The sequence below is a fragment of the Hyaloscypha bicolor genome (assembly GCF_002865645.1).
Source record: "Hyaloscypha bicolor E unplaced genomic scaffold K444scaffold_117, whole genome shotgun sequence".
NCBI lineage: Eukaryota > Fungi > Ascomycota > Leotiomycetes > Helotiales > Hyaloscyphaceae > Hyaloscypha > Hyaloscypha bicolor.
In genome coordinates, this window is record NW_020194619.1 from 2,127,229 (window position 1) to 2,154,070 (window position 26,842).

Below are 26,842 nucleotides of genomic sequence, written 5' to 3' on the forward strand. Positions count from 1 at the left end.
TGCTTTGGAGAGGTGTTCAGAGGCTGTAAACCTTTGTGCTGCCTCGGATGTGGGGTAAATACAAGGACTGGAGGTTGATTTTAGCGTCGGCTTGACATCAGCCGAACAGGGGTCGCTGTCGCGATCATCGACTTCAAAATATTCTCGCAGCTCAGATATCACAGCTTCATCAGCTCGAATTGAGATCAACACATTCCCAATAATCTAGACCCTACTTCGCCGGGAAGCAATTGACCTGGTACAGCTCCAACGATGTTCGCGCCACGCTTCCGGAGCGCGTTCCGACCAGCTTCGAAACAAGCTTCACAATGTTTACGTCAACAACGAAAGCCATTGCCACGCAACTCAATATCGCATCAGATGAGACAGCAAAGACACCAATCGACCGCGACCTTTAGCCAAGCTTCCAAAGTTCTATTCAAAGCCTACCCTTTCTCCGTCGCGGCAGCAACTTTCTTGTACATCCAACCCCCAGGGCAAAACAGGACGAAAGCTAATAGCAGACAGTATCCTCGCGGGTGCGGGCTTCCTCGCATACACCAATTACTTATACTACACCTACTTCCGCGGAGCCTTCCACAAGTTCCCCGAACCGGTAGCTAAACAATTACGAAAAGCGCTGTATTACACGAACCAAGCACTTGATGCGAAACTCGCAGTGAAATATTACAAAGAAGCGCTAAGGGTCGCGGATGAGATTGGCATGGATCCTTTCTCAGACGAGATTATCGGGGTCAAGATCCAACTTGCGGCGTTGATGGAGAAGGTGCAGCAGTTTCGGCGGGCGATTGAAATTCTGGAGATTGTGAGGAGGGATAATTTGCGGTGGGTGGAGGAGCTGGGAAGTAAACCTGGGAATGAGGGGAAGAGGACAAGGGTTTTGGGGAAGACGGTGGGGGTTAGTGTTAAGCTGGGCGAGCTGTATGCGAATCAGTATGTCGATGATAAAGAGGCTGCGGAGAAGAGGTTGGTTTGGGCTGTGGAGACGGTATTGAAAGAGCAGAAGAGGAGGCAAGAAGAGGGCGTAAAGCCGGAGGAGGGGGAGTGGATGGATCCAGACCAGATTGGAGGCACTTTGGAGGCGTTGGGACACATGTATGAGGAGAAGAACCAGCATTACCTTGCTGCGCCATTGTTTCTTCAGGCTCTAACCTTGTCGCCACCTACGAGTTGCCATACGGCGGTGTTAAGTATGTCGCTCCCAATATTTATTCTAGTTTTTTACTGACAGTTCAGTGAATAACCTCTCTATTTCCCTCGCCCAACAAGCCCCACCCCCAACACCAGGGCAGCCACCCGTCTCTCGACCAGCACTCGTTAGCAATGCCCGCGCCTGGGCTGAAAGGGCCGTCGCTTTAGCAGCTAAATGCACACCTCCAGAACGAACAGAAGAATGTGATATGGCTTGCGCGGTAGCTACACATAATCTTGGAGAGTTTGCAGAGATGGATGGCAACATCGCGGAAGCGAGGAAGAAGTTTGAGGAGGCAAAGAGTCTTGCGAAAGCTATTGGGTTTCAAGAGGGGGTAATAAACGCGGAGGACTCGTTACGGAGAGTGGGAAAGACATAGACGAATTGATGTTTGAGCAAGAACATGCTTCAAGAGACTCTTTTGGTGCGTGGTAGATACTGATCTTCGCCCGTTCTGCTGAAGCCAGCTCTTGATTTGCTGTGCTGCCTTCCTGAGACTCGCGACCGCGAAGAACCCAATGCCTCCGCTCTACGGACGTATTCACCTCCTCTCCACTTTGGCCTTCGTAGTCCAAAATATGATCATAGTGCAACCCAAATCAGGGGTTGTGGACTGCAAGATCGAGGATATTATACCTTAGTATTTAACATCCGGCATCACCAGTACTCTGTCTGTTCAATTTATAGAGGCTGGTTCGAACCCCGCCGACTCGACGTATCATATTTTTAAGTTTCTCTTCGAATGGCGCTTTTTTTTTGTTGCAAAAATTTTTGCCCCCCCCCCTTTTTTTTTTGCTCCTGACCTGGAGAGCTAACAAGCGAGCCTTCTTTTTTCCCCCACCTTTTGGGTTGACCTTTATCGTTTCAAATAAAACTATTTTGCATAATTCAATTGGGGTTGTAGCTTAGTGGTAAAGCGCACAGAAAGAAAGTCTTCACGACATCTGCCCTAGAGGCGGGGCCGCTCGACGGCGTGGGACTAGATCCTGCTGTACCCTTCAATTGTGAGACGTTGGTTCGAATCCAGCCGACCCCCATTATAGTTCTGTTTTTGTTTCTTTTTTCTTTCTGAATTTTGTCGTCGTTTTGCAAGTCTTTGAGCATGGAGGTTACGCGAGAGATCAGCAAACGAGTCATTCTCGTAGATGATACTCGCGTCACTTTTCCTTTCAGGTTAACCTGTACAGGTTTTAAGCTGAGCCCTCTCAGGAAATGAATCTGGAGTTGGTGCTCAATGGTAAAATGCGTAAGATGAACGCAAAAACGCAGATCAAGGCCGAGAATCTTACGCTTCGGCCGCCAACCTCCTCCACCAAAAGAGTCATGCTGTCCTATTATGAGATGTTGGTCCAATTTCACCTAGATCCATTTACTCCCCTCTTTCAGCCTTTTTGGAGGTCGTTTGTTTACCCTCTTTTTGCTAGCAGGGCTAAGCAAGCTTTGGGGGGCTTAGTTATGAGAGTGAATTAAAGGCAACGTACGTTTCATAGCATTTTGTGGGTGATTGCAGGTAAAAGTTTGGGAGTGCTGACTTCGTGGGCTTTTGCTTTCGGTGTCTAGGGTTTGAATTGGAATGCTTCGAAATTTGTAGGATAACATGATTTTCGATCCCTGTCAGCAACATCTAGACCCTAGACAATTGATGGGCAACACTGTTTACATGAGTTCAACCAATGCGCACAGAATAAACTGTAGCTAAAAAGGAGCGAGGCACTTGCCAAAACGCTACGTTGTATGTGCCTATATGCAAAGGACGCCGCTGATCGAGCACCTCAGCACCTATCAGCTGAGGCATCTTCGTGAACAAAACTGTATTCAGGTTGACAGTAGAACCAGAGTATGATACAGTTGTTTTCGCAAAGACTGAGAGGGAAGAAAGCCACCTAGGAGGGGTCCCCGCTTACATAAGAATGATGACCCCACACCCTTGCCGTTTGACAACGACACACAGGAACTTCCTCCCAACTTCTAGCATTCTTCCACTCAATCGCAGCACTATGGCATCACTCAATGCCCTTCCGGGGGAGGGATTTCTCTTGATAGCGCTGCATATTGGAGGAAGATGGCTCGGTGCTTGCGTCGATCGCCAAACTCTGTGGGTGGCCTGGTTCGCGCCACCACCTTGAGTGTAATGTGTGCAGAATCACAGCTAATTGAAGGCCAATTGCAGGAGTAGAGGCGCTCAATCTGTGATTCCAGTGGGCCTTGTACTTTCGAATAGAGCAATACAACGCTTTCTGAAGGACCCCAAGACAAGCAAAATCAGTCATGGCAGGAAACCTCGAATTGAGCACGATCCCGGCTGGGAGGTGGGCTGAAATATGCTGCCCTGGCAATTGAGATCGGTAAATCCAACTGACGATGCATGCCCTGAGTGGAGTGTCGAAATTCGAAAATCCGATTGCTTTCGCCGGTTATTTCCCACATATGGCTGAACTGTAACTGAACTAAGCTCGTGCAAGTTCCACTTTCAGGTGACCTCAACAATGTCTTTGTCGACCGCACAACTCTGGGCCAGTACGCTACAAGCTATAACTACCTCCATTTCCAAAACTCTCAGCGCTCTCGCAATCGAGAGCCCAGGCTTGGGCTGCGAATTCAGGCTCGACGAAGCCGGATACCACCCGCTTGTCCGCATCTGCTGGCCAAAGACTTCCACCCTCACTACCGTCACTTGCGCTTACGCCCTCGAGTCATCTGTCCGAGATTTTTGAGGCCATCAATGGCCTGCAACACTCTCATCTCGAATCGATAGTACTGAATCTAGATGGAGGCGGATACGAACTAGAAGCCATAACATGTTCTTTGCGAGGCGGTACCATTAGGTGTGACGTCACTCTTGAGCTCGAGGTTCTGGGTGCTGCGGAAATTGCTTCACTCAAGCTGCCAAATCTCTCAGTATTTACTTTCAAAGCAGACATCCACCTGGGAAGTCTGTCCTGTGCAATAGGCCGGTCATTATTCCGGAGAACAATTCTTGGGATGAATTGGATCGTGTCGATTTGAAAGAACATACAAGCCTGGAAGTAGTGAAATGTCCTAATTCTGTTGTCTAGCCTGATGCAATTCCGTTGATCCTCCGGCATTGGCGTACTTGTTCCGAGGTCAGTGGACACCTTGGTGACGGCCATTGTACAAATCGCAGAACCGGTTTTGGTCGGGTGAAGCCGAGGTCATTGGGTAGAAATTGGCGCAGAGAATTCCGCTGGAGCCTCTTGGAATTTGCGAGAATTTGGCAGTTGGACGCGGGCATCCGCATTTACCGCACGTTTTCAACCACATACCATTTGATTTTCACCCTCACTTTCAAAGTGAATATTTCTACACGAACGTCTTCTCCCTTCATTCGTTGATTTCTGCAATTTTAACACCTGGGACCCACGGCCATGGCGAGTGACCATAGGGTCTCATCCGGAGACGTTTATTCAAGGAGTAATCACTCTAAAGGAGATCAGAAATTTGTGAGTACCTCGAGCTTTTCGTGTTGACAGCACACTGCTCGTTCAATTTGAGATTCACTGCTTACTCCTACTAACCAGCGAAAAGCCCAAACACAAGGGATCAAAGCCAAAAAGGAAATGGGACATAAATATAACGAGGCACAACTTCATCGGTTGACCAGCACGCATACCCTCATTGCTCGCCGAGGAGCTTCCAGCCGGTGGTGGCTCCTCTACTTCATGGATTGGAGCGAAAAGAATATCTGCGATGACTTCAGCATTGATGCGGTGAGAGGAAGTCATTCAACCATAGTGCCGGCGGAACAGTCCCTCATCGGCCCGGAATTTTCGACCTTCTCCAGATTTTCAGCAGGACAAAGATCCAAGTCCTGGAGTATCAGGAGACATGACATTTGCAGCAGCACTGAGAACGAAGAAGCTGGTAGCCATGTGGCTGAGAAAAAGTGAAGCGACAGCTGCCAGTCCACCACTCCACTTGGATTTGTTCCGGATGCCAAGCTGGGAGATTGGTCCTCGCTGCCCTGGAAACTCCAAGGGACAGAATCATCAAATTGCCGATGGGTGCTGCGCCAGATCTCTGAGCTTGCAGCATTGTGGCTTGCTTTCGTCGCATCTGATGGAATTGCTTCTCATGAAGAGAGGTATCGGAGGTTGCAGGAGACCGAGATCCGGAACGGTGTGAAACAAATTCAGACCGAGACCCAAAAGGCTATTGAGCATATTCAAGCTAAAACCCGAAAGGCTACTAGGCAGATTCAAGCCGAGACCCAAAAGGGTGCACAGCCGATAGGGGTCGAGAACCAGGAGAATATATAGCAGATCCAACTCGAGCTCAACGAGGATGAATGGATGTCGGAAGAAGTTACCAATAAAGAAGCGATTTTCATTACACCCTTGGCCCTACACCGAAAGGTTAATGCTGTACAACTGAAAATGCATCAAACACAGAAGAAGACTTGGAAGACGATATCCGTGGCCAGCTCGAAAACATGCATCGGGTATTGAAAACCTTGGTCCAAGAGCCGGCTGTCCAGAAGAGCGACATCGAGCCACAGCTGGCCGGTATCATGAATAAATTTGCGGTTCATGTAGGCATCCCGGAGGAAATATTATGCAAGGGACTATGGAAGCAGACTTGGTACTTGTGGACACGGGCCGCATACTTGCGACTCAGATTCAACAAGAAGCAAATCAACCAAGTCGAATTCGGGCATGGACTTCAGCAGATTGTGGTACCACAATACGCACAACCGATTAACCAAAACAACTGGGTCGATTATACGAGAAGAAAGACAAGCGTCCGGAAAAAGTGCAGAGGGAAGAGAAGGCCAAGAAGGACGAAGGGGCTCGAGAGGAACGGAAACGTACGGAAAAGGAGAGGGGAATACAGGTTCAGCTAGCAAACAATGAGAAACTGGCTGAAAAGGAAGAGCAAAAGGCGTCCAAGTCAATCAAAGCATCTAAGAAGTCAACTAGCTTTCGTCGCATCTTCACGCAAATGCTTCCCGATGAAAAGGGGCTCGGCTAAGGTGGTGGTCTATGCGGTATCGTCCCATCTCCCCCTTCTCAATCACAACACGAAAACAAATCAAAGGTCCCTCTCCCATTTATTGTCGTCCGTTGTGGTACTTTCAGTGTTCCTGGTAAGATATTTTATCTGGGTAGGCGGCCGGTGCACTCTCTAGTTTCGTCTCGCCGCCGCGGCAACCAAGTGTTGCAGCAAAGTCGTTTACGTCCAGTGCTTCTAGTTCTTTTCTGATCAAGCACCACTCCCATTCCCGCTCCGCCATTGCCGCCGCTCTCCAGCACTACATTTCAAACAAAAATAAACTCAGCTCATCCAATCGCCAGTATTGAAATGGCTCCCTACGACAAGGACGATTTCCGGGTCACCACCAAGGAGACCGACTTGGGCGCTGAGCCCTCGTACCCTCTGGGCCCACTGGAGGGTCGATCTCCTCTTGACAATGTAAGTTATCCTAACTTTTATTGTTAATGCAGAGTCTCCTCTTTCACTGTTCTGGACGAGATGTTCTTGTCAGTGCAAGACGTTTCGTCTGTTCCTTGCTTGCAACCTCCGACGAAACTTGGGACAGTAACCTTAGCAGTCTTCAAAGACGCTGGGTTTTCGCTGATGTTCTGCAACCACTATCTGAACATTCCTTTCTTGACAGCAGCAATATTGTCTGCAATGGGACGATTACGAACACGACGCCCTTAAGATTCGAAGACTTTAGTTTCCGCCAATGTCTCCACACTGCCATCCAAACATGTCCTTTCCTTGACGCACAGCTTTGTCTGGACTTGAGACGATTACCTCAGTTTCCGTTATTGGCTATTGTTTCAGCTCGTCTCCTACAATATTATCCAACCTTTCCTTTCTCAATTTTTGAGGTCGAGACGATTGCCAGTCGGATGCCTTTGCTTTCCGCTGATCTCTTGAAATGTCGCCTGATGTTTCCTGGCATGTCAAGTTGCTTTGTCGTCCGGAATTACACTTGATATCTTTGAAAGCTCTTGGTTTCCGCCGATCTCTTCAAACAACGTCCGATGTTCCTTTACCTTTCAAGTAGCAGTCTCGTCTGGGCTTTTAGCTAACGTCTGACCTTCTAGTTGCGTTTTGCTGTCGCCCCTGCCCCTGCTGTCGCTGTCGCTGCTGGTGGCCCCGGCCGTGCTCCCCGCCGCCCTCGTAACCCTCCGGCCGCTGCCGCTGCCGCCACCCCTTCCACCCTCTCCGCCGACGACCACCACGCCCTGCTTTGGTGGCCCCACGAGGCTGGTGCCTCGGCAAAAGGCAAGCTGCTGGCGTCGATGCCAATCTGCCGAGCCGTGGAAGTGGCACCGGGCAAGAACGCCCACGGAATCGGACCGGACGAAAACCGGAGCTCGTACAAGGAAGCTGGTTGGGGGTACTTGGTGGGACAAGAGCGGGTTGGAGGTCAGGCCTGCGAGAAGTAAGTTTATGCCTTTCGTAAACGCTCCAAATCTTAGTACAATAAACTATGTTCGGTAGAATGGGCTCTGTTTGGTAGAATGGGCTCTGTTTGGTAGAATGGGCTCTGTTTGGTAGAATGGACTCTATTTGGGATAATGGAATCGGTTCGGTACAATAAACTGTGCTTAGTACAATTTAAACTGATATACGAGTGTTAGGTGTCGTGGCGCTGGAAAGGGCCCGTTTGAGGTGTGTGTCGTTGTGCCGGGCTTCTTCGGTGAAGCTTGTGTCTCGTGCCGATATTATTCGCACGAAGGTCATTGTTCTTTGCGTAAGTGGTACATTGAAATCTTGGAACGGCCATTGCTCCTGGTTGTCTGGTACATTGCTGACCTGAAGCAGGCCAGTGAATTCTGGTTGTTGGAGTAAGGGGGTGGGCATGTCGATCACGTGCTCCTTCTGGGGTGGAATGTTTGTGTAGTTTTTATTGCAATTGAGATACCCAAGACCACAATTGTGGCATTGCTCCGTCGAAATGACTAGAGTGTAATACTATATTAATGTTCCAATACTCTTCCGTACACTCAAGAGCCTTGTTCAGCGGCCACGCAATGCAATTGAGCTCTACAATTCTGAAGGGGTTAGGCTAGTCAAGTGATCTTCCAACTTTAATGTATCCAGCTGCACCAAGACAATCAGTTGGTGGATCTACTTACGGAGTTTTTTTCTTATATCATAAGAATGTTCTCAGAATGGTTCGTACATTCAAAGCATTTGTCAGCAGTTGTCCTGTAGGTTGAATCATGATACAGCACAGTTCGGAAAAGGGGTTGAGCGCAAGACCTCTTCCGCGTCCAATGTTGCAGTGCTAAGGTGGTCGTTTATGGAGATAGCTGGGTGAATATCTTCTTTTATTTCTACATATTTAATCATCAACCTCGATGCTCCATTTTGCTTGCCGTCCCGTCGTATCATTTCATCTTTTACAGTTTTCTTCTTCCCTGAAGAACCCAAACACTCTATATCGCTGGCTTTTAATCCTACATGGAATCGGGAAAGTAAAACTACACATTGAAATTGAAAGTGACGAAAACAATTCTAAAGGAGCCAAGGGGTATTTATCCAAAAACGAAACTTCATTCAACGTGTCATCATTATCCGGTCCTTGCGTTTGCATTCTGTGTCATTATTCCATTATCCATCTCATCTGCATCGATGACGTCTGCACGCTGCGGTGCTGCATACTCTGGTGCCACATACACAAGAGGCTTGGGCCTGGGCTCTGGATATCGACATATTGGGCATGTTTTGCCTGAGTCCATCAGTGTATGGTCCATCACGCACAGCTTAACTTCGATGGACAGGCGACTCATGCGGGAGATAAGCGAAGTCGTATCACTAGCACTGCTGGAGGAGTAGAAACCTGAATCTCGCAGTTGCATTTCGAATTTTTGCAAGTGAGGGCGGGAGAAGTTTGTGTAGCTGCCTGGACTGACGGAAGCCGAAGCGGACGTGCTACTATTGCTGTCAAAGCTATTTCTTCGTGCGCGTTTGTAAGATTTTAGACTCAATGGTGTTGAAGGATGGAGATCGCAAGACAGTGGTGATGGTAATGGCTTTGGCGGTACCTTCAGATCGGCGGGTCCAACGATATGTTGTTGTAAAGGCGTAGAGGAATTCTGAGGGGGGTTTTCGGGCGAAGACGAAGATACAAGCGGACGGGGGCTCGAAGTGTCTCTCTGTGCAGGTTCCATGGTAGTGTTAGAATGGTTTTCCGGTCGTGATATCGTTGCCTCTCTTCCGGGTATTGACCACTCTTGGGCAACACGCCTATCATCATATGACTCCACTGATGCAGGAGTATTCTTGATATTAACCCAACGTTTGCAGTAGCGGTCTTGAATATCGGCTGTAGTTGTTGAAGGGCTATTGTTGTTTAGATTCCAAATAGTGCAATGAAGCGGAAAGCTTACTCGGCAGAAAAAAAAGTCTGCTTGACGTGATAAACGACAGCTCCAATCCTGAATTTCTTTCCTGCAGAATATGTTGTTCGCGCTGCAAACCTCATCTGCTCGTCGGCTTCCTCCCACTTTAAGAAAACCGTCCTGTACCGATTTTCGATTGCCTCGCGAGTGTGCAATGCACTTGGACTTCCGAAAATACCATCAGTAACTTCCCTCAGAGATTCCGAAGAAAGGGCTTACCTCTTCGAAAAATAAGTATTCCTGACCTCCTCGGCGAGCTCGGAAGGTCCAAGTTTGGGCCCCTTGAATATCGCTTTATCCATCATTGCATCTGCCAGTTCCACTAGAGATCCGTCCAGTTCTCCTGGACCTAAGAAATAGGTCTCATATCGTTTCTTGATCGCATTTCCAGTAGGCACCCTGTATAAATGATCATTGTTATTCTTGTCTGGCAGAGCTTGAAGCCAGGAAGGAACCTTACTTGGCAGCATTGAGAAAACTGGTTTTTCTTATCTGTTTGATAACCCCACTGACTGGAGACCTAGAGTTTGGCGGCTTGCTTGCCTCCTCTTGCATGACCTGATCGGCAAGAAGCCATTGCTGAGCATCGAGACGATATGGTACGCCCGCCATTGCCAGACATCAGATGCAGGCCGCCCGCAGGCCCCAAAGGATGGGCTTGGGAACATGCACAACAGAACCGCGAGGAATAACCTGAGCGATAGAGAGAAAGTGCGGTCGTCGCTCAGTTTGCATGCTGGTGAAAATCTGGTAACACTACCAAAAGAGTGTGACTGGATGCCGCATATGCAATAAAAACTGTCGTTCAAACGAAACAAGGTCCAGCTCCAGTTGATCCTTCCCTTAGCGAGTGCAATAACGACTCTCTTGCCGGAGAGCAAATTGTATTGTTGAAAATGAATGACTGGACGGAACAAAATTATGGGGAGGAACTCAGGCCACCCGCAAAAGAGGGAGAGAGAGAGGGAGGAAGTCAGAGTGCGGAGAATTCATCAACCACAATACATACAGCTTGAGGCCACAGCCAGATCGTAAGCGGCAGTGTGGCGGACGACTAAAACTTCTTGCCCCTGCAAAGCTGATCTTCTAGAAGAGGAAACATGTTCTAGTGTGAGATAGTCAAGCCTTGATTTGCTGAAGGCACAAGTTTCTCGGAAAGTTCACCGAGGATCTTGCAGGGGTACGACGCCAACGCGGCTCGGGTAAGCTAATCCAGCAAACTGTGCGAGCGCCACAGGTTCTCTCCTAAGCGCTAGAACTTTGATGCCGAACTCGAAGGCTTGTTATTCCTTGCATTGAAAGCCTAGTGACAGGGAAGCCTCTAGATATTAAAATTTTCGTAATTATGAAGTTCGACGGAAAAAGCCATTGGCACACGGTACGCCTCATCCGACTTCCCAAAGCTGCTCACTACCCTCTGGACGAAGCAATGATTGCCCCTGAGCTGCGCATTTGACATCCAAAACGGCAGCCTTTTCCAGCCGCCCACTACACCGCTCATCTGAAACCACCATCGGCCACCACAGGATCGTGTCGCCCAACGCTTATAAAGTACAAAGTTCTCCACAAAAATTATTCTACTTATCAAAAATCGATCTGCGAATACTTTAGATATACTGCATATATATATTTAGGAGACTTTCGGTACTTGCCGCAGTAACCTCCCTAGACTTCAAGCTATCTTTTAACTGAAGATTTGATGTGGGACATCCCTGAATGCCACTTCACAAATTTGGGCGCTAACGGGGTAAGACAACCACTCTGGTTGGGCACAAGGCTTCACTGCTCCTAGGAAGCCCTCCATGCAGCCTTTCTGAAATTAGCCGAGAAATTGGCTTGTGTCAAACTCTAAATACAGGGGCGAGATTACGGAATGGGCGTTTCTAGGTGGAGAAGTGTGACTTCATGACCTATTGTCGACATGCTGGGGGATCCCAAAGGCAAGGTCAAGGATACTGAGTCAGGCTGTGTGACTTCACCTAGCCCTCCGTGGCCTCCGACGCTCTGTGGGAGGCTCTGCACACACCAAATCAGGTGCCAAATTCGTTATCTTCCAAAGGTCTCTCCAGAATTTGTTAGGAACAGGACCACTTTCCCGTACTTGGCATTGTCGAATTATCTGCATGATGCCGCGATACAAATACGACACGACCTATTTATGAACCCGCAAAAACGCAAGCAGTCAATGCATATGAAATGATACTGCAGCTCTCATTTTCACGCATAAGTTTTGAAATCTTTCGGCCCTCCATTCTCAACTGAGAAAACGATGGAGCATTACTAATCACTCCGCTTGACAGAAATATCGCCGCCAGGATTAGGTCTCGGGCTGAGTAACAGAAGCCCCGAATTCCAGAACCTGTGACTCAGTTAGGAGGTCGTGATTCGAGCGATAGCATGCACCCGCCTCCCGTCCCCCCTTTCAGTGGTTTGCCTACAGTCTTCCTCCCTTAAGAACGACGAGGGATGCCCTGCTAACCTAGGTCCCCCTCTGCACTTCACGACGGAAGACGTAATCCGACGGGCTTGAAAGTTCAAGCACTCAGAATGCAAAGCAGCGAACCAAACAGGACCCCTTGTCCGAGAACTCCAAGATCGACCTGTATGGATAAAAAGTATGCCTTTGGCAGATATTTGGTATGCCTTGAAACCGTGAAGTTGGACTCGACACAGCGACCCTCAATTTCACGTTCCATGCTCTAATCTTGTTGTCACGGATTTCTAATTGGAGAGCTGGATAAATCATCAGCTGACAAAAATTCCTCGTGTCATTTTACCGTTCTCTTCATGTATTTTCAACCACCAGGTCGCAAGTTAATTCCACAACTCTCAAGTCAGCAATATAGAAGAAATCCATACTCAGTATTGACAAATTCTGCTTGCCATACATTAGAGCAACTATACTATCCCTTGCCCTTGCCTTTCTACATTTTCTCTATCTTCTGCTTGGTCTCCCTCTTCTTAGCCTTGCTTTTATGCTTCGGTCCACCCATGTTTCTCAACTGCATAGGGGCTAAGGGAGGAAAGCCTCCTTCTATATCGCCAAAATCCAAGTTCGACCCTCAGGCTCCATAAATATCTCTATATCTCGATCAAAACTTCCATCTGCGCAAAATACTCTCTACAAACTACTATCTCCGCGAATAATTGAGGGACAGTGTTCTGGGCCACTTCCATGAGCTTCGCTTGAGAGTTCTGTCAAGGTTTGACAAGGTCTGGGTGCTTGGACAGGGAATTGATCGATATTGGCGATACATATTCCGGCGTTAGAAATCAGAAATGGAGACTAAAAGCTCGAATACAATTTGGGGGGCAAGACAAACGGGACTACGTACTTGAGACGGCACGGAATCAGTGGCGTCTTGCAGCCAGTAAGAAGGCAGACATCACCGCCGCGTGAGGGAGCACAGGAGCAATTCCATCACGTAATGTCAAACCTAATCATGCACGCGATCACTGCTCAGCCGCAAAGCTAGTTATCGTACAGTTTGTTAATGCCAGCCAAATCAATAAGCCTTCCTTATCAAAACACACTCTAATACTTTCACAGACATGGCAGGCCAGGACAACGGAGCACATCTCAGCCCAACATAGATGTGAGCGCAACGTCTGGTATCGGAAACATGCTCAGCGGCAATGAAGACAAGGGGCAGAGAGAATAGCCAAGATGCAAATCAGCATGAGCCCGAAGGAGCTGGTATAGCTACAACGGGTCAACAGGTGCATGGAGATTTGGAAGGTGGTTCCAGAGGAACCAGGATAGCGGCAATGAAGGAGGAGTTTCCAAAACGGAATTTAGTGTAGGGATCTCATACTTTTCAATCAGCCTCCTTTTCAACCGGAAGTAAAAAACACCTGTGGACCTTGGTGGAGAAGTGAGAGCTTCTTATATCGTTCTGGGGAAGTTTTCCGGGTCGGACGACATCCCGCAAGAGCTCACGATATCCACCAAGAAACCCTCGTTACTTTTCTGGAGCATATTTTGGGCTATAGTCAGACTGAGTGGCATCAATTCGGTTGTCTTTTTAAAAGATGTCAAAGGGTTCACAATTTACAAGGCGAGTTACATATACCTCACCAGCTAGCAGATATCATCTAAGAGGACGATGCAGTGTAATTGGAAGACTGGCATTCATAGACGAGTAACAATGGACCATCAAGGGGCAAATGACTTACATTGCAGGGGCCGGGAATCTCATTTGGGAGATCATTCGCAACCTGTGTCAGGCGGCCCTGCACTACGGGGGAACGTCCACTATTAGCCGTTGACTAGACCTCACGTTCAAATTCATGCGGTAACAATGCTGATACGCTCAGTTTTAATTACAGCCTCGCATGATGTGTCTGTTTAAACATATTTCCGGCAAGTTTCTGGACTGCAAACTCTTCGATGATATTAGAGGAATCTATGATATTTCAAAAGCTCTTAATCATATGCAATGCCAAGAAAGAAGGAAGAAGAAAGTAAAGCGGCCACTCGGCTAGCTGTTCCTTGGCTCGGCATAACTGATCTCGAGATCACGAAGACAAAGACCCGTCTTTAAACTCTCTCGACGTCATCTGACATCACAAGAGGCTCTGCGACGTCTCACATGGACACCAAGAATACAGAATTGGATCGATCAACTTCCAAGGCGGTTGAGGGTGTCGATCCTGGATGTCCTGGTCCAACCTACCAAGTATTTGATCGAACTAATATCTATCGCACCGCCACATCTCTGGAAAAATCACGGTTTCAGATCAGCCACAACGGGCAGAAAGATCGACGGCGCATATCAGCCGATTGGTGAGCCTTGCAGCCACATCCCCGATTAAGCACCCCGCCATGACGTTCCAGCCACAATTATGACGATTGTCCCATTACGTTTTCAGACTAAGAAGTTTTCGGCATCTCGTGGTATTAAGCTGCTCAATTGATAGGTCGGAAATATATTGACTAAGCTTGGCCGCCACCCAAAACCTGGCACTGGAAACGGGATCTGCGGGGTTGTACATGAAAAAGCAGGGGCATTGCTGGGTTATGACGAAAAAGGCTCTTGTGTCCCAGATGGCTTCGAGGATGCTGATGTGAGGTTTGCGTTTCGAGTAACGCTATGAAAATCTTGAGCAAGTTGATCTTGCGAGAAAACAGGTTTCTGGGTGGTTGGTGGAGAGTTCTTTTGCCTCGTGCTTTGATATAAAGATCCATTACGACCTAACTTCGGACTTTTTCTTCTCTTATACGCACTCAAATCAAAAACTGCCAAATCGCACTTTTGAAACCACAAATCTTCTTCCAAATCAAACCAATCAACATGTCTACCATGGATAAAGTCAAGCACGCTCTTCACCTCGACAAGGACAAGTCCACCACCTCCACCACCCACCACAATGGAGGTGTTCCAGAAGGAACGGCAGGCCCTCATTCGAGCCGCGCAGCCAACGCTGTTGATCCAAGAATTGATTCAGACCGTTCGTACCCTCATTTTTCTCTCGTATGAAGATTTTCCCCATCTTCCGGATTCAAATCTTAGTTCATAGTAATTTGCTGACTTCTCTGTCTCTTCTAGTTGATAGCTCGAGAACTGGTGGCATCAACGGCACAACCCACACAGGCCACGGCACGACCGGGGGCTACACTGGGACCGGCACAGGAGTGACAGGCACTTCAGGAAGCACCACTGCAGGCCCTCATAGCTCAAACCTCGCAAATAAGATCGATCCTACCGTAGACTCGGATTGTAAGTTCAAGATTCTATCTGGTTTCCCTCGACATCAAAGAAATCCTCCGTTTTCAGAAGCTCGAACATTACATAATTCCTGATATTCCTTCATCAAAACAATTTCTGACTTCAAATCTTTCAGTGGACGACTCCCGAAACATGGGTGCAACCTCAGGACAGCGAACTGCAGGCTATTCTGGCACTGGAGTTGGTAACAACATCGGATCGAACACGGGAACCACTGGTGGAATTTCTCACTCCACGAATGCTGGCCCTCACGATTCAAACCTAGCCAACAAGGTCAGTAATACTTTTATGAGCTACCATAGCTTCTGAACCACCCCTTACATTAGAGGACATGACCCTCATCTCAGAAGTCAAAGTTTCCTTTCATTCATTCGTATGCTAACTCAAATTTAGGTCGATCCCCGTGTGGATAGCGACTTGAGTTCCACTGGTAACCGCCATGGCGCTTCGACAACAGGAGGTATTTTGGGATCTTCAGGGACCCACGCAACCCCTGGATCTGGAACTGCACAAAACACTGCAGGGCCACACAACAGCGATATGCTCAACAAGGTCGACCCGGTTTGTCCCCATACTCTCAATTAACATAGAAACAATGTGTGCTAACAAACCACAGCGTGTTGACAGCGATCTGTCTGGTGGAAAGACATACGGCGGAAATGCCACCCATAAGTAAGGAATTATTCTACAGGTACTGAAGACCCTTGGCCCCAGCAAGTTGTCTTTTGCCTACCTCATTTGCCTCTTTCGTTTGATTGGACTATCACGCCATCTCATTCCTCGGAACAACCTTGCTGACACTGAGAATCAGGGGCACAAAACAACAACTCGACGCAGCGCAAGTCCCACCATCCGTATTTGCAGAACGCCACGGCGAACCCCAGATTCTGCATGATGACAGGTCCCACGACCGTGCGAAGAGACATATTGTTGTGTCTCACCAGGAACAACTTTCCGGTGTGTAAATGATCTGCGATACCCGAAGATAATCTGTGTAATCCGAAGGTTTCTTCACTCTTTTGCTTTGCTGGAATTTGTAAGAGTAGTGGAAGGATTTATGAATTATGTAGTTGAATGTCAAATCATTGATGTAAACTCTTCTCTTGACCTAACGTTGTCACGATGCATCAAATCAAGTCAAGAATTCCGAAGTGGTATTTTATCCAATCTGTATGATGAACTTGGAGGGAATGACAAGTCGCATAAGCTCATGAAAGTGATGTTTTCAGAATTACAACATCGTGACCTTTGACTAGAGGCAGTAATTATCTCTCATCCAGACTTGAAAATATGACGTTTGTCCCTGAAGGAAGATAAGTCTGGTATTAGAAATTGCGTTCCAGCAGAGGTTCTTCAACGATTCGGACCCCAGTATCCTGCCTACTTTCATGTTCGTCTCTACAGGAAGGCGAATATATAGGCACGCCGCCTTTCCCGGCTAGGAAGCGAATTACCCCGCACCCCTTTGTAAGCGAGCCCCTGAGGCAAAAAGGATTCGACATCCAAGGTACCGATGCGGGAGAGTGTATGAACATCTACATCACCTACGGGCAGCCGCACGAAATCTCGTTCATTGAATTTGCATCTCCATTGCATTCGACTATATTAACTATAGAGACAGACCTGGTTTCTTTCTCTCTTGCACAGACTTTCTCCTGGAAAACGGGAGACTACGGCAGCCACGAATTGATCAGCTTATCATGCGTACGCGTCAAAACAAGCGAGAGTTTGCCATGGTGGGCATGGAAGTACAGATCATGTGGAAATTGTTGCAGGCTGGAAGTTGATCGACATCAGCACGACATGGTCCCAGTGACTGAGACAACAAAAATGACAACAAAGTATCTTATTCTTTAGGTTGGCATCGGCTTCTCTGAAACACAGCAAGCAGTGTGTCAAATGAATAGAGTAAAATAGAATAATGGCCGTTACTCATATTCTATTCAAGCATAAACCCCGTTACTCATATTTTATTCATATATTACTCAAGTTATTCATGAATATTCATGAATAACTTGAATAACACACGTGATTATTACACGTGATGGGGCTAGCCTAGTCAGGTAAGGCTCCCGGGGGGGGGGGGGCCCCCCCGGGGGGGGGGGGGGCCGCACCTAGTGCCACCTCACTACCTAATCAGGTGGTAGTAGCACTTAGTAAGTAAATTGAACCTTAGTAATACTTCAAGTTCATTATTAAAGAAAATCAGTATTTAAGTGCCCTTATATAAGCCTGCTTAATAGGCACCTTAGTTCTTTTTTTAAAATTAAAATATATGTCAATTTATAATAATCCCGTGACTTACACGTGACTATTCATGGTTATTCATGTTATTCATGTTATTCATGAATAATTATTCTATTTTACTCAAGTTTTTTAAGCTGCTCGTTACTCATATTTTATTCAAGTTATTCATGAATATTCATGAATAACTTGAATAACTTGAATAATCCTTTGACACACTGACAGCAAGTCATTATTTCAGCCGTAATCATAACACTCTTTTGCTGTCAATCAATTTCTTGCTGACACCTTGAAGCTTCAGGTGGTGGTGATAGGGGTGATGATGACAATGTGCTTGCCTCGCAGACTTCGAATCCGCATATTACCTCGTCGTCTGGTTGAAAGACAGACCCCCAAAACGCGATGCTTTCGACTTCATCCAGATCGGAGGGCCATTTGGCTGTCAGGTGACTACTTGCTGTCAACCCTTGATCACGATAACACATCAATTCTCCAAGCTACGACTTTAACATGGCTGAAGGAATGCATAGATATTATACACCCCACAATCACTCAGACATTAGATACAAATGTTCTAGTCTCGGAGGTGCCATCATATACTTGAGTCGTGGAGGGGAAAGTACACAGAATCAGATAGCGTGTCGTACTTCGTACAGCCCGACAAAATCGCTGGGTGCTCTCTGAAATGCCGCCCCAGTAAGCCCCACTTCACGGGAGTCTCCCCATTTTGTATTCAGCGTCGACTGTGCCTGCAGCTCCTCGTACTTTCCGTCAACCAAATCGAATAAAAATTTATATATATATATATATTTTAGCTGTGGGCACAGGTAGCCCCTTACAGCGTCGCATGAGTGCCTCGAGTTACCCTCCCCTACTTTAGGGCTCGGTATGTTGGAAGGTATCCTTTCTATTATTATCCACAGTAAGTAAGCGCTAGCTGATAGAAATTCTGCAGCGTCTCCTCTTGACTAGGCCTGCAGCTCTGGCGTTTACTTGTTCTCCGGCTAGTCGATGGAGTTCTCAACACTTGTTGTTGTGGTCCTAATCGCAGGACTTCTCGTGCTATGAAAAAATCCATTAACCGCGGGCACAGCGTGAGAAATATGCCAAGCTTGCCCATCGCAGGCTCAAGACCACTCGCAGCGAACGATGGCAGCCAGACAATCCATATCTTCTAATTCATTCGAGAACAGATTTTAGGTACTGCAGAAGCATTAGATTGTTCATGCTACGCAAGAGACTCGACTTGCCAGTAGAGTTCCTAAGTTGATGCCATCCTCGGACATCTGTCCTGACCCAAATGTGACTTCAGCTAATTTTTTCTTCCGCTTCTGGATTTCCACAACTTGCTGCATGGAGTCAGCTTTCCACTGATTTCTTGAACCGGGTATCACATCAAGTGAAGATGACATACCTCTTCAAATGAACCCCGTATGAGATAGCGAACTGTGGTAACCTCCCGCTTCTGTCCCACTCGATGAACACGGCAGAGAGCCTGCTCCTCGATCATCGGATTCCAGTGAGGCTCAAGAAGGTAGGCTCGAGACCCAGCTGTCAGGTCAAGCCTACTATGATTCAGCAAATTAGAAAATGTGGAGAGTGCAACTGAACTCACCCAGCGCCACCACAGGTAATCGACACGAGGATAACCCGGACGGTGTCATCCGTCTGAAACAAGCGCATGCATTCTGTTCTCTTCCCCAAAGACATCTTCCCGTCGATCCTCGTGTAAATAATTTCACTCTCATCGAGCATATATTGGACGAGATCTAAAGTCGATGTCCAGAATGAAAAGACAACGCTAAACGGGATCAGAATATTGGGCAATAAAGGGCAGAAATTCATACCATTTTTCTGTGAGACAATGTGTAGACAAATCGGCCACAAGAGCTTTGATTTTCGTCGGGATCGACTCCAATGGCAGAAGGGTTTGTGTCTGGTTGCTTGGCGTTGAAGGAGCACTTGACGCCGCAGAAACATCAGACTGCTCGCGTTGAAAGAAGGGTGTTAGACCTGACTGGTGAGAACTCGAATCAGATTTGCAATTATCGCAGAGACTGGGCATGCGGGTGATGTTGGGCGAGCAGTCGAAATCAGGACGCGACGTTCCTTCAAGCAAGTCTTCGAGCAGAGCCTGGCCGCACTGAGTACACAGCGCAGAACCATCTAATATATTCGAATAGAAAGAGTCGCACACGTCGCTTTTCGTGAACGAATTTCCGCACTCTCCGAATGCTGGGAATATTGCAGAGTTAGGTTTTTTGTGGCACCAAAGGCCAAGGTTGCAGAAGATTCGTAGGAAGTTGAGGCGCGTCAAGGCATTGAAGGTCTTGCCACCCTGTTTGTTAGAAGAGATTGCTTCTTCGAATAAAGCAATGGTCTCTTTCTTAGCAGCATTATACCCATCGCTCTCTTCAGAAGAAAACTCGAGATGATGAATCTCATCCACCCGAGCAGGCAATTTGATCACAGTCTTCGTCCGACTGATAGTGATAGCTCGCACCAAACTTTTGAGCCTTAGGAAGCCTTCCCGGTTAGCTAGGTGCCATGGGTGTGATATCTCCTCATCAAAAATCTTCTGATCATCATATGGATATACTTGAAGGAATTTGAGGATACTCGAAAAATCGGTGAGCTTGTTTTGAATCGGGGTGCCAGTTATTGCCCACCGTCTCTCAGCCTGAAGCGCACAACACGCTTGAGCAAGCTGACTCTGGGCATTTTGGATGGTATGGGCTGTTAAGGTTAGCTTAAGTCGAGAAAGTTGAATGGTACTTACCCTCGTCAAGAATAACTCGATGCCATGTGACCGAGAATATTGGGTCCTGCACAACTTGAAGCCTTTGCTTCCTCCAAGCCGAAGATAATGTTTGGAAAGTTGTAATTACAACATCACAATGTTGCAACTTCTCAATCTCCTTTCTGTTCTGGCCGTGGTACACGTGTAGATGAAAAGTGCCCGGTCGAATATGCCTTCATGATTTTAGAAAGCTGCAGAGAAGCTTAAGGAGTGGAAAGAGGTCGGAGGGCCTTTGTATCAGTCAGGAATTATTCGGGGGCTAAACTTACATATTAAGTTGCTTTTGCCACGCCTGAATCACTATCGTTCCGTCAGTTGAGATCCACCCTTGCCCAAGTCTGCACCACGGTCACTACCAGGTATATGAATTCAGACTTTCCGATGCAAATTTTTGTTGAACCCTAGAACCACCTAAGTCCCGGCCTGGATACACCTATCTCCATTTGCTTGTTGCCATGCATCATATCATACACCGGGAAGTATAATTCAACTGTACGAATGCGGGGGGGAGGGGGGATCGCGAATGTACTTACGAGGCGGAGGCACAATCAAGAGGGTAGCCTTGAGTTTATGGCACAACTCATTTTCGTATGCAGAATTGCCATAGGGTGGGGACTTTAGATATTGATTCGTCGCAATCAGAGATATCATGCTGAGGGTCTTGCCCAACCCCATGTCGTCGGCGAGGAGGCCCCCACGAAAGCACGGTGGCGGTTTAGTCCGAGAGCATCCATTAACTGTATTTCGATAACTTGTACTCAAGTCAGTAGGTACGCCACAAAGATGGGGAGAAAATGCCACCTGCGGCAGCCCGGTTCGCTATCCTCTTCTATCCATATATCACCCGTGCTTTTCAAGTCCCATCCCTGTTCGCGCCGAACCATAAATGTTAACGCTTGTTTTTGGTGGCTGTCGTATCTTGTTAGCCATATGGGGTTGAAAAGGGGAGATACCAATACCGAAACAAAGCGGTAGTTACAGTGGAAGGAGGTTCCATTTCCGGTAGAGAAGTCTGTTCTGCCATCAATTGTGCCAGTAAGTCAGGCCCAATGCTCAGACGTTCAACCTCAATTGGTATTGGCGGAGTCATGAACGAATCGGTCATCACTATCCCTCCATCCGTTGATATCATATGAGGGTTTCTGTACAAAACGTTGCGTTCACAATCGACAGGATCCTGCAGATACATTCGATTTTTGGACAGATATTGACCGACAACATCCTCCACCATCACACTTCCATATATGATCACATTCAAGCGCCATACCCGAGATATTTTACCACTTCTTCTTTTGGCGTTGGGTGGGAAGGATTGCCGTGGCAGCTCGAGACTTGAACAGCAATACATCTGTGTTGTAACATCTTCCAGACCATGCAGCTCACTCAGAATCTTTGAGTGGACATCGGATTGTATTTCGAACTCTGCCGATGCATTGCTCAGTGAGGAAAGTGTGTTGGGGGCTCGAAAGGTAACGGGAAGATGGGATGGTAATGGCACGTTTGAAGGATGTCGAAGTCGTACACAGATTTTAGACAACTAGAGAAAGTGATTAGAATTGCCACATAATAAGGACTCATACAGCTGCCCACCATTCCGTAGCAACATTCCAGCAATTCATCATCCGTAACGTTTATCGACGAAGCCTCAACATTGCTCTCGCATCGCGAGCTGCACTGCACCTGTGTCTCCTCCTCGCCCACGACGACGAGATCGGTGTAATCATATTCATGATGTCCAAGGGCTGGATTGGATACGGCATGCGGGTATGGCAAGACCTCTTCGAAGGAGTTGTCGCAGAGTCGACGACGTTTTGGGTGTCTGGCGTCGGAGATGTTTTTTGACCGAGGCAGCCCTGACCCTTGAAAGTCCATCATCTCGGGGTTTTCATTCTGGTGATTCTCACAACCACCTCATTGGCGATAGTCAATGAGTCTAAGAAGAGCTCGGAATGTCTTCGTACAGATGGGTATCATGGTTGAAGTTGCAAATTTTCTGCTGATGTCCACGCAGCCATTGTTACACAAAGCCTTGTGGGCGCCGCTGCAGAAGCCTCGCAGTTCGCCCAACGCCAGCGTCCCTTCCAGAACGCCGTGAAAGCCTCCCAACCAAGAGCAAAATCTTCCGCGATGAACCCTCTTTCATTTCTTGAAATTGACATTTTATCTTTTTGCACTCATGAACCATGTCAAGTCCGACAAGTACGATCCGTCAAGCCTTTCAAAGTTTGCAGAGGTCAATATCGCTGGAGCACCGGCACACCTTTGAATCCACTGAGCTCCAAGACGTTTGGGCTGCGATTCAGGATATCCAAACAGCCCAACGGAAGCGTCACTCTGCGCAAAATCTACGTCGAATCGAGCCCCTGCTCGAGACCCTCGAAAAATATGCGAAGGTGATTGAGATTCTATGCAATGGGACTCAATATTTGTCGTTCATCTGGGTCAGTCGCCCTGCCATTCTGAGGCACAAAGAAGACGGAGAACTGACAGACCAAAGGCTCCAATCAAGCTCGTGTTGCAGGTCCGTTGAGACTCTGCTCACCCTTTCGCTTTACACCCACTGATTTTGACATAAGCTTGCAAGCAATCATCGTGACATTTTCGAAGCCTTGCTCGATGCATACGCCGAGATTGGCAACGCCCTTCCCCGATTCGATCGCTACTCAAGTACTTTCAAAGACAACCCCGAGTTTCATTCTGTCCTTGCCGGTATTTATGGCGCAATTCTTGAATTTCACCAACGTGCATATAAATTCTTCCAGCGTCGAGGTAAACTTCTCATGCAGCGAAATGCACCTAGATTTTCTAATCTTCAACATAGCATGGCATCTTATTTTCCTGTCGCTGTGGAAGGATTTCCGGGCCAGATTTCAGGGTATCATCAATACTATCGAGAAGCACCGCGATTTCATTGACAAGGAGGCAAATTCGGTTGATATGGTCGAGGATAGGGCGGCCCGAATTCGAATTCTAGACGATATTGCAGAGAGGCAGCGACAGGCTTCAGCAATTTTAGACGATAACGATTCTCAAAAGCGGTTGCTACAATTGCAAAGCTCAACATCGTGGGTGGCAGTAGACGATAAAAGACAAGAGGCAGAGCTCGCTCGAAGATCTGCAATGAGACATGCCGGGACCTTCGACTGGATTGGACAAGTACCTGAGACGAAATCATGGCTTAGAGATGACGATTCAGAGCCAATACTTTGGCTGAATGGTAAGCCAGGAGCAGGTGCGTCCGCATTTCTTAATGCTCCAATATTTTCTAACCTTCCCTCAGGCAAAAGCGTCATGTGTGCCTCCATCATCAACCTATTCGAAAAAGTCAAAACACTAAATGTTTGCTATTATTTCTGTAACAATCAAGACGATGCGTGGGACAATCCAAGCGAACGAATCCTAGGAACCATAGCTATTCAACTTCTCAGAGCTCATCCAGAACTTGCTTCCTTAATCACGAATGAGTTCGTTTCTCGTGGATTAAGCTCAAGCGTTGCTCAGCTTAGAGTCCTTGTTCCCAAGTTACTGGAACTTCACCCATACACCCGAATAGTTATCGATGGCATAGACGAATGCTCAAAAGCGGGACAGAAAATATTGTTGAAGGAGCTGCAGTCAACATGTCTGGGTCCCAGGCTACACTGCAAAATCTTAATCTCGAGTCGGAAGGAACCAAATATCAAGACCGAGCTTGATAAGAAACCTACGATCTCCCTCGACGAGAATGATAAAGTGGAATCGGACATCCAGCGCTATGTTACATATAAAATTCAGATCCTCCAGTCCACCTTCATTGTAGAACTTGAGCCAGACTTTTTCGAAAATATCGCTCGATTGCTCGCAGAAAAGGCAGATGGTGAGCCTTCCATCCTGTCCGACTCATCAACCATATCTGATACATTTCCAGGGATGTTTCTTTGGGTGAAACTTATCATGAAAGACCTCGAGCAATGCTATAGCAGAAGAGACCTCGACGAGTGTGCACGAAGCTTGCCTCATGGACTGAAAGAGGCGTAAGTTGGAACTGAACACAAGGAATGTATGCCTTGAAGACTAACCCGAGTCTTAGATACGGTCGGATACTTGATCGTATGATAGCTGAGGAAGTTCCTCCTCATACTCGGTCGCTCTCGATCAGAATTCTTGAATGGATGTCGTGTTCCTACCGGCGACTGAAGATACACGAAATCTTAGACGGAGTCAGCATTCGTACGGATCGAGAATCTCTTGACAGGAACACCAAGCTTCCCAGAAGGGTCATGGACCTTTGTAGACCATTGATCGAAGATGGTCCTTATAATACCCTGACATTTGTCCACTTTTCCGCACAAGAGTAAGTCCCAATATACGGCATTTATTCGCCATATTACTTCTCTACTGATTGCCTCGCAGATATATTATGAAAGTAGCTTTCAGACATGGACGGCCTTTCATCAGACCCGAGGAGGCGCATCTAAACATTGGGTTTTCCTGCATCGCATACCTCAACACAAGCTTTCGGCTACTTCCGCAACACAGTATGGAAGACGAGAGAATGCTCTGGGTTCTTCAAGGGCTGCATGGGCTGCAAATATACGCAAACCAATTTTGGTACAAGCACATTCAGGCTTACATGGATCTGGTTATCGCTCAGAACTTGGAAATTCCAGAATATTTCGTCCAACAAGTGGAGGAAATTGTCAAGTACAACAAAGCAGAGCTGCCTGGAGAATTGACACAATCGACTACGGTAGGAAGTTCTAAGAGCAAACAAGCTCCCGCCCGACAACATAATTCCCTCGAGATTTTTCCTGGTTTGAGCAAATTCGTTTCTAGCTTGGAAGTGTTTCGAGATAACTTGAGAAACCGAGACTGGACACAAAAGTCTATCGAAGGTAAATTTCTCTCGCTCAATATGACCTCATTATAACTCTACCCCAGCTTTGTCACTCGAAATACGTGACTCAGATCCCTCTTGGTTGAGCTCTACCCGGCATCAATACCAATTGGCTTTGGAGGCACTCCTGAGCCCAGCCTTTCCCTCGTCATCGTCCGTCAGTGAAGAGGAACTGCAAGAATTTCGAGACATATATGGAGATTCGGCATTTACTTGCAGATATCCGCATTGCGAACGATCTACAGACGGTTTTGGATCCTGCCAAGAGCGAGAAAAGCACGAAGCCCAGCACCGTCGAGAGTACCGTTGCGATGCACCTACCTGTGCTTATTCTGAGATGGGCTTTGCTACTCGACCTCAACTCAATCGACACACCCGAAAATATCACGCTCATGTTGATAATGGGGCGAGCCTTCTTGATGAGGTCAGAGCTCTGAAGAAACGAAAACATGCGGAAGAAACAGCTCGGGACCAAGTTCAAGAACAACCCAAACGCCAAATTACACTCTTCCGACCATCCCGTGCCGATATTGATACTTTACTGAGCTTGCTCCCTAATATACCTGAATCAGAAGTAATATTGCGACTGAAGGGAAATAACAACAATGTCGAGCAAGCCATGCGCGAATACTTTGACAATAATATATCTAGAAACAAGTACCAATGGAATGAAGCGGAGTTCAGCAGCGATCGGGAGGGTACTCAAAATAATGCTGGAATATCGTTCAACATACACGCCTCTGATGACACTGGCGCATATCGACCATTCTCTAAACCCCGCTGGGCCCCCTCCCGACCACCTTCGCCTACGAGCAACAAGTCTCCACCCAGTAAGATCATAGACTTGACTGCAGAACATGCAGCAGCCGACCCTAGGACTTCGATGTCTCATCAGAACCAGCATGACTGGGAAATGGAACAAGCACTTTATGTTCCGAGACAAGAATATGGACGACCATTACAAGAAAGTGGATCGATTGGTCTCAGTACCTTTGGCGACAATAACGCAACCCCTTCACAACCCATATTGAAGGATCCCCTTTATTCTGCGATTCCTCGCGTGTACACGCCCCCGACTCAGTATACTCCGCGTCCTCTGCATCGGTCTCGAGGCAATAGCTTCGCGTATCAGAGGAGCCGGACACCTCCTCCGGTTGAGCAAAACTATGTGCATGCCCCCGATCGTCTTGGTACTCCTCTATCGACACAGTACAAGCAACAACAATACCCAGGTCAGGAAAGATATCCACCCCGTCAAGATGCAGAGGGGCGAATACAAGAAGATGTTTACTACCGGCAACATTGGCAGCGAGAGATGGACGAGTGACGTCTTATGGATGATCAAGGATATACAGCTAGTCTAGCACGAAGTTTGGCTGCTGAATACCAAAATCCATTGGACGCCAAGCTACGAAGAAAGGAGGTCGACGTACAGAAACACTTGGAAGATGCTCGACGCTTCTAGTGCTTCTCTTTCGCGCTTCTGCATGCATTGGCGGCGCCTTGGAGTAGATCAGCATGCAAGAATGAGCAAATATATGAATATCTTGTTCAAATGCGTTAGCAGTGTTTTGGTAAACTTCCTGTTGAAGTGGCAAACAAAAGGGGGGCATGCAATGC

The 26,842-nt window shown here is 47.4% G+C and overlaps 8 protein-coding genes and 1 pseudogene across 9 annotated transcripts; 7 read left to right on the top strand and 2 right to left on the bottom strand.

Annotated features, from left to right (window-relative positions):
- Positions 1-145: 145 nt before the first annotated feature.
- Positions 146-1,648, top strand: K444DRAFT_566320 (uncharacterized protein). The gene is made up of 3 exons (XM_024877126.1): positions 146-458; positions 508-1,190; positions 1,237-1,648. The coding sequence occupies exons 1-3, from the start codon at positions 253-255 to the stop codon at positions 1,569-1,571; spliced, it is 1,224 nt and encodes a 407-aa protein (XP_024734215.1). The 5' UTR covers positions 146-252; the 3' UTR covers positions 1,572-1,648.
- Positions 1,649-2,086: 438 nt separating this feature from the next.
- Positions 2,087-2,228, top strand: K444DRAFT_t29 (annotated as a pseudogene). The gene has a single exon. The product of its transcript is annotated as a tRNA-OTHER (tRNA).
- A 2,350-nt stretch (positions 2,229-4,578) lies between these two features.
- Positions 4,579-5,783, top strand: K444DRAFT_693002 (uncharacterized protein; the record flags this gene model as incomplete). Its single annotated transcript, XM_024887834.1, has 3 exons — positions 4,579-4,653; positions 4,732-4,920; positions 5,116-5,783. The coding sequence occupies 3 exons, from the start codon at positions 4,579-4,581 to the stop codon at positions 5,467-5,469; spliced, it is 618 nt and encodes a 205-aa protein (XP_024734216.1). The 3' UTR covers positions 5,470-5,783.
- Positions 5,643-6,181, top strand: K444DRAFT_632425 (uncharacterized protein; the record flags this gene model as incomplete). The annotated part of the gene is made up of 2 exons (XM_024883477.1): positions 5,643-6,017; positions 6,080-6,181. 2 exons carry the CDS (start codon positions 5,643-5,645, stop codon positions 6,179-6,181), a joined length of 477 nt encoding a protein of 158 aa, XP_024734217.1.
- Positions 6,182-6,511: 330 nt separating this feature from the next.
- On the top strand, positions 6,512-8,091 carry K444DRAFT_665694 (uncharacterized protein; the record flags this gene model as incomplete). The annotated part of the gene is made up of 4 exons (XM_024887100.1): positions 6,512-6,622; positions 7,267-7,607; positions 7,807-7,919; positions 7,991-8,091. Coding segments are annotated over 4 exons (592 nt in total), but the record flags the coding sequence as incomplete, so codon positions are not given.
- Positions 8,092-8,652: 561 nt separating this feature from the next.
- On the bottom strand, positions 8,653-9,565 carry K444DRAFT_51300 (uncharacterized protein). The gene has a single exon (XM_024873502.1). It carries the CDS (start codon positions 9,340-9,342, stop codon positions 8,743-8,745), a length of 600 nt encoding a protein of 199 aa, XP_024734219.1. The 5' UTR covers positions 9,343-9,565; the 3' UTR covers positions 8,653-8,742.
- Positions 9,566-14,867: 5,302 nt separating this feature from the next.
- On the top strand, positions 14,868-15,978 carry K444DRAFT_644892 (uncharacterized protein; the record flags this gene model as incomplete). Its single annotated transcript, XM_024885020.1, has 5 exons — positions 14,868-15,024; positions 15,123-15,293; positions 15,418-15,575; positions 15,696-15,863; positions 15,919-15,978. 5 exons carry the CDS (start codon positions 14,868-14,870, stop codon positions 15,976-15,978), a joined length of 714 nt encoding a protein of 237 aa, XP_024734220.1.
- A 2,747-nt stretch (positions 15,979-18,725) lies between these two features.
- K444DRAFT_644904 (uncharacterized protein) lies at positions 18,726-22,221 on the bottom strand (the record flags this gene model as incomplete). The annotated part of the gene is made up of 12 exons (XM_024885023.1): positions 18,726-18,749; positions 18,788-18,895; positions 18,961-19,111; positions 19,162-19,347; positions 19,394-19,747; positions 19,817-20,282; positions 20,326-20,519; positions 20,616-20,646; positions 20,880-21,097; positions 21,148-21,255; positions 21,306-21,883; positions 21,937-22,221. 12 exons carry the CDS (start codon positions 22,219-22,221, stop codon positions 18,726-18,728), a joined length of 2,703 nt encoding a protein of 900 aa, XP_024734221.1.
- A 76-nt stretch (positions 22,222-22,297) lies between these two features.
- Positions 22,298-26,754, top strand: K444DRAFT_615772 (uncharacterized protein). The gene is made up of 9 exons (XM_024880789.1): positions 22,298-22,787; positions 22,844-22,867; positions 22,923-23,115; positions 23,168-23,578; positions 23,627-24,202; positions 24,254-24,359; positions 24,416-24,679; positions 24,739-25,220; positions 25,267-26,754. Exons 1-9 carry the CDS (start codon positions 22,530-22,532, stop codon positions 26,547-26,549), a joined length of 3,597 nt encoding a protein of 1,198 aa, XP_024734222.1. The 5' UTR covers positions 22,298-22,529; the 3' UTR covers positions 26,550-26,754.
- Positions 26,755-26,842: the final 88 nt, after the last annotated feature.

Coding starts and splice junctions, on each gene's coding strand:
- K444DRAFT_566320 (XM_024877126.1), top strand. CDS start 253: ATGTTCGCGCCACGCTTCCGGAGCGCGTTCCGACCAGCTTCGAAACAA. Junction 459..507: donor GTCGCGGCAGCAACTTTCTT/GTACATCCAACC, acceptor AATAGCAGACAG/TATCCTCGCGGGTGCGGGCT. Junction 1,191..1,236: donor TTGCCATACGGCGGTGTTAA/GTATGTCGCTCC, acceptor CTGACAGTTCAG/TGAATAACCTCTCTATTTCC.
- K444DRAFT_51300 (XM_024873502.1), bottom strand. CDS start 9,342: ATGGAACCTGCACAGAGAGACACTTCGAGCCCCCGTCCGCTTGTATCT.
- K444DRAFT_615772 (XM_024880789.1), top strand. CDS start 22,530: ATGTCAAGTCCGACAAGTACGATCCGTCAAGCCTTTCAAAGTTTGCAG. Junction 24,203..24,253: donor GCTCGCAGAAAAGGCAGATG/GTGAGCCTTCCA, acceptor ATACATTTCCAG/GGATGTTTCTTTGGGTGAAA. Junction 24,680..24,738: donor GTCCACTTTTCCGCACAAGA/GTAAGTCCCAAT, acceptor ATTGCCTCGCAG/ATATATTATGAAAGTAGCTT.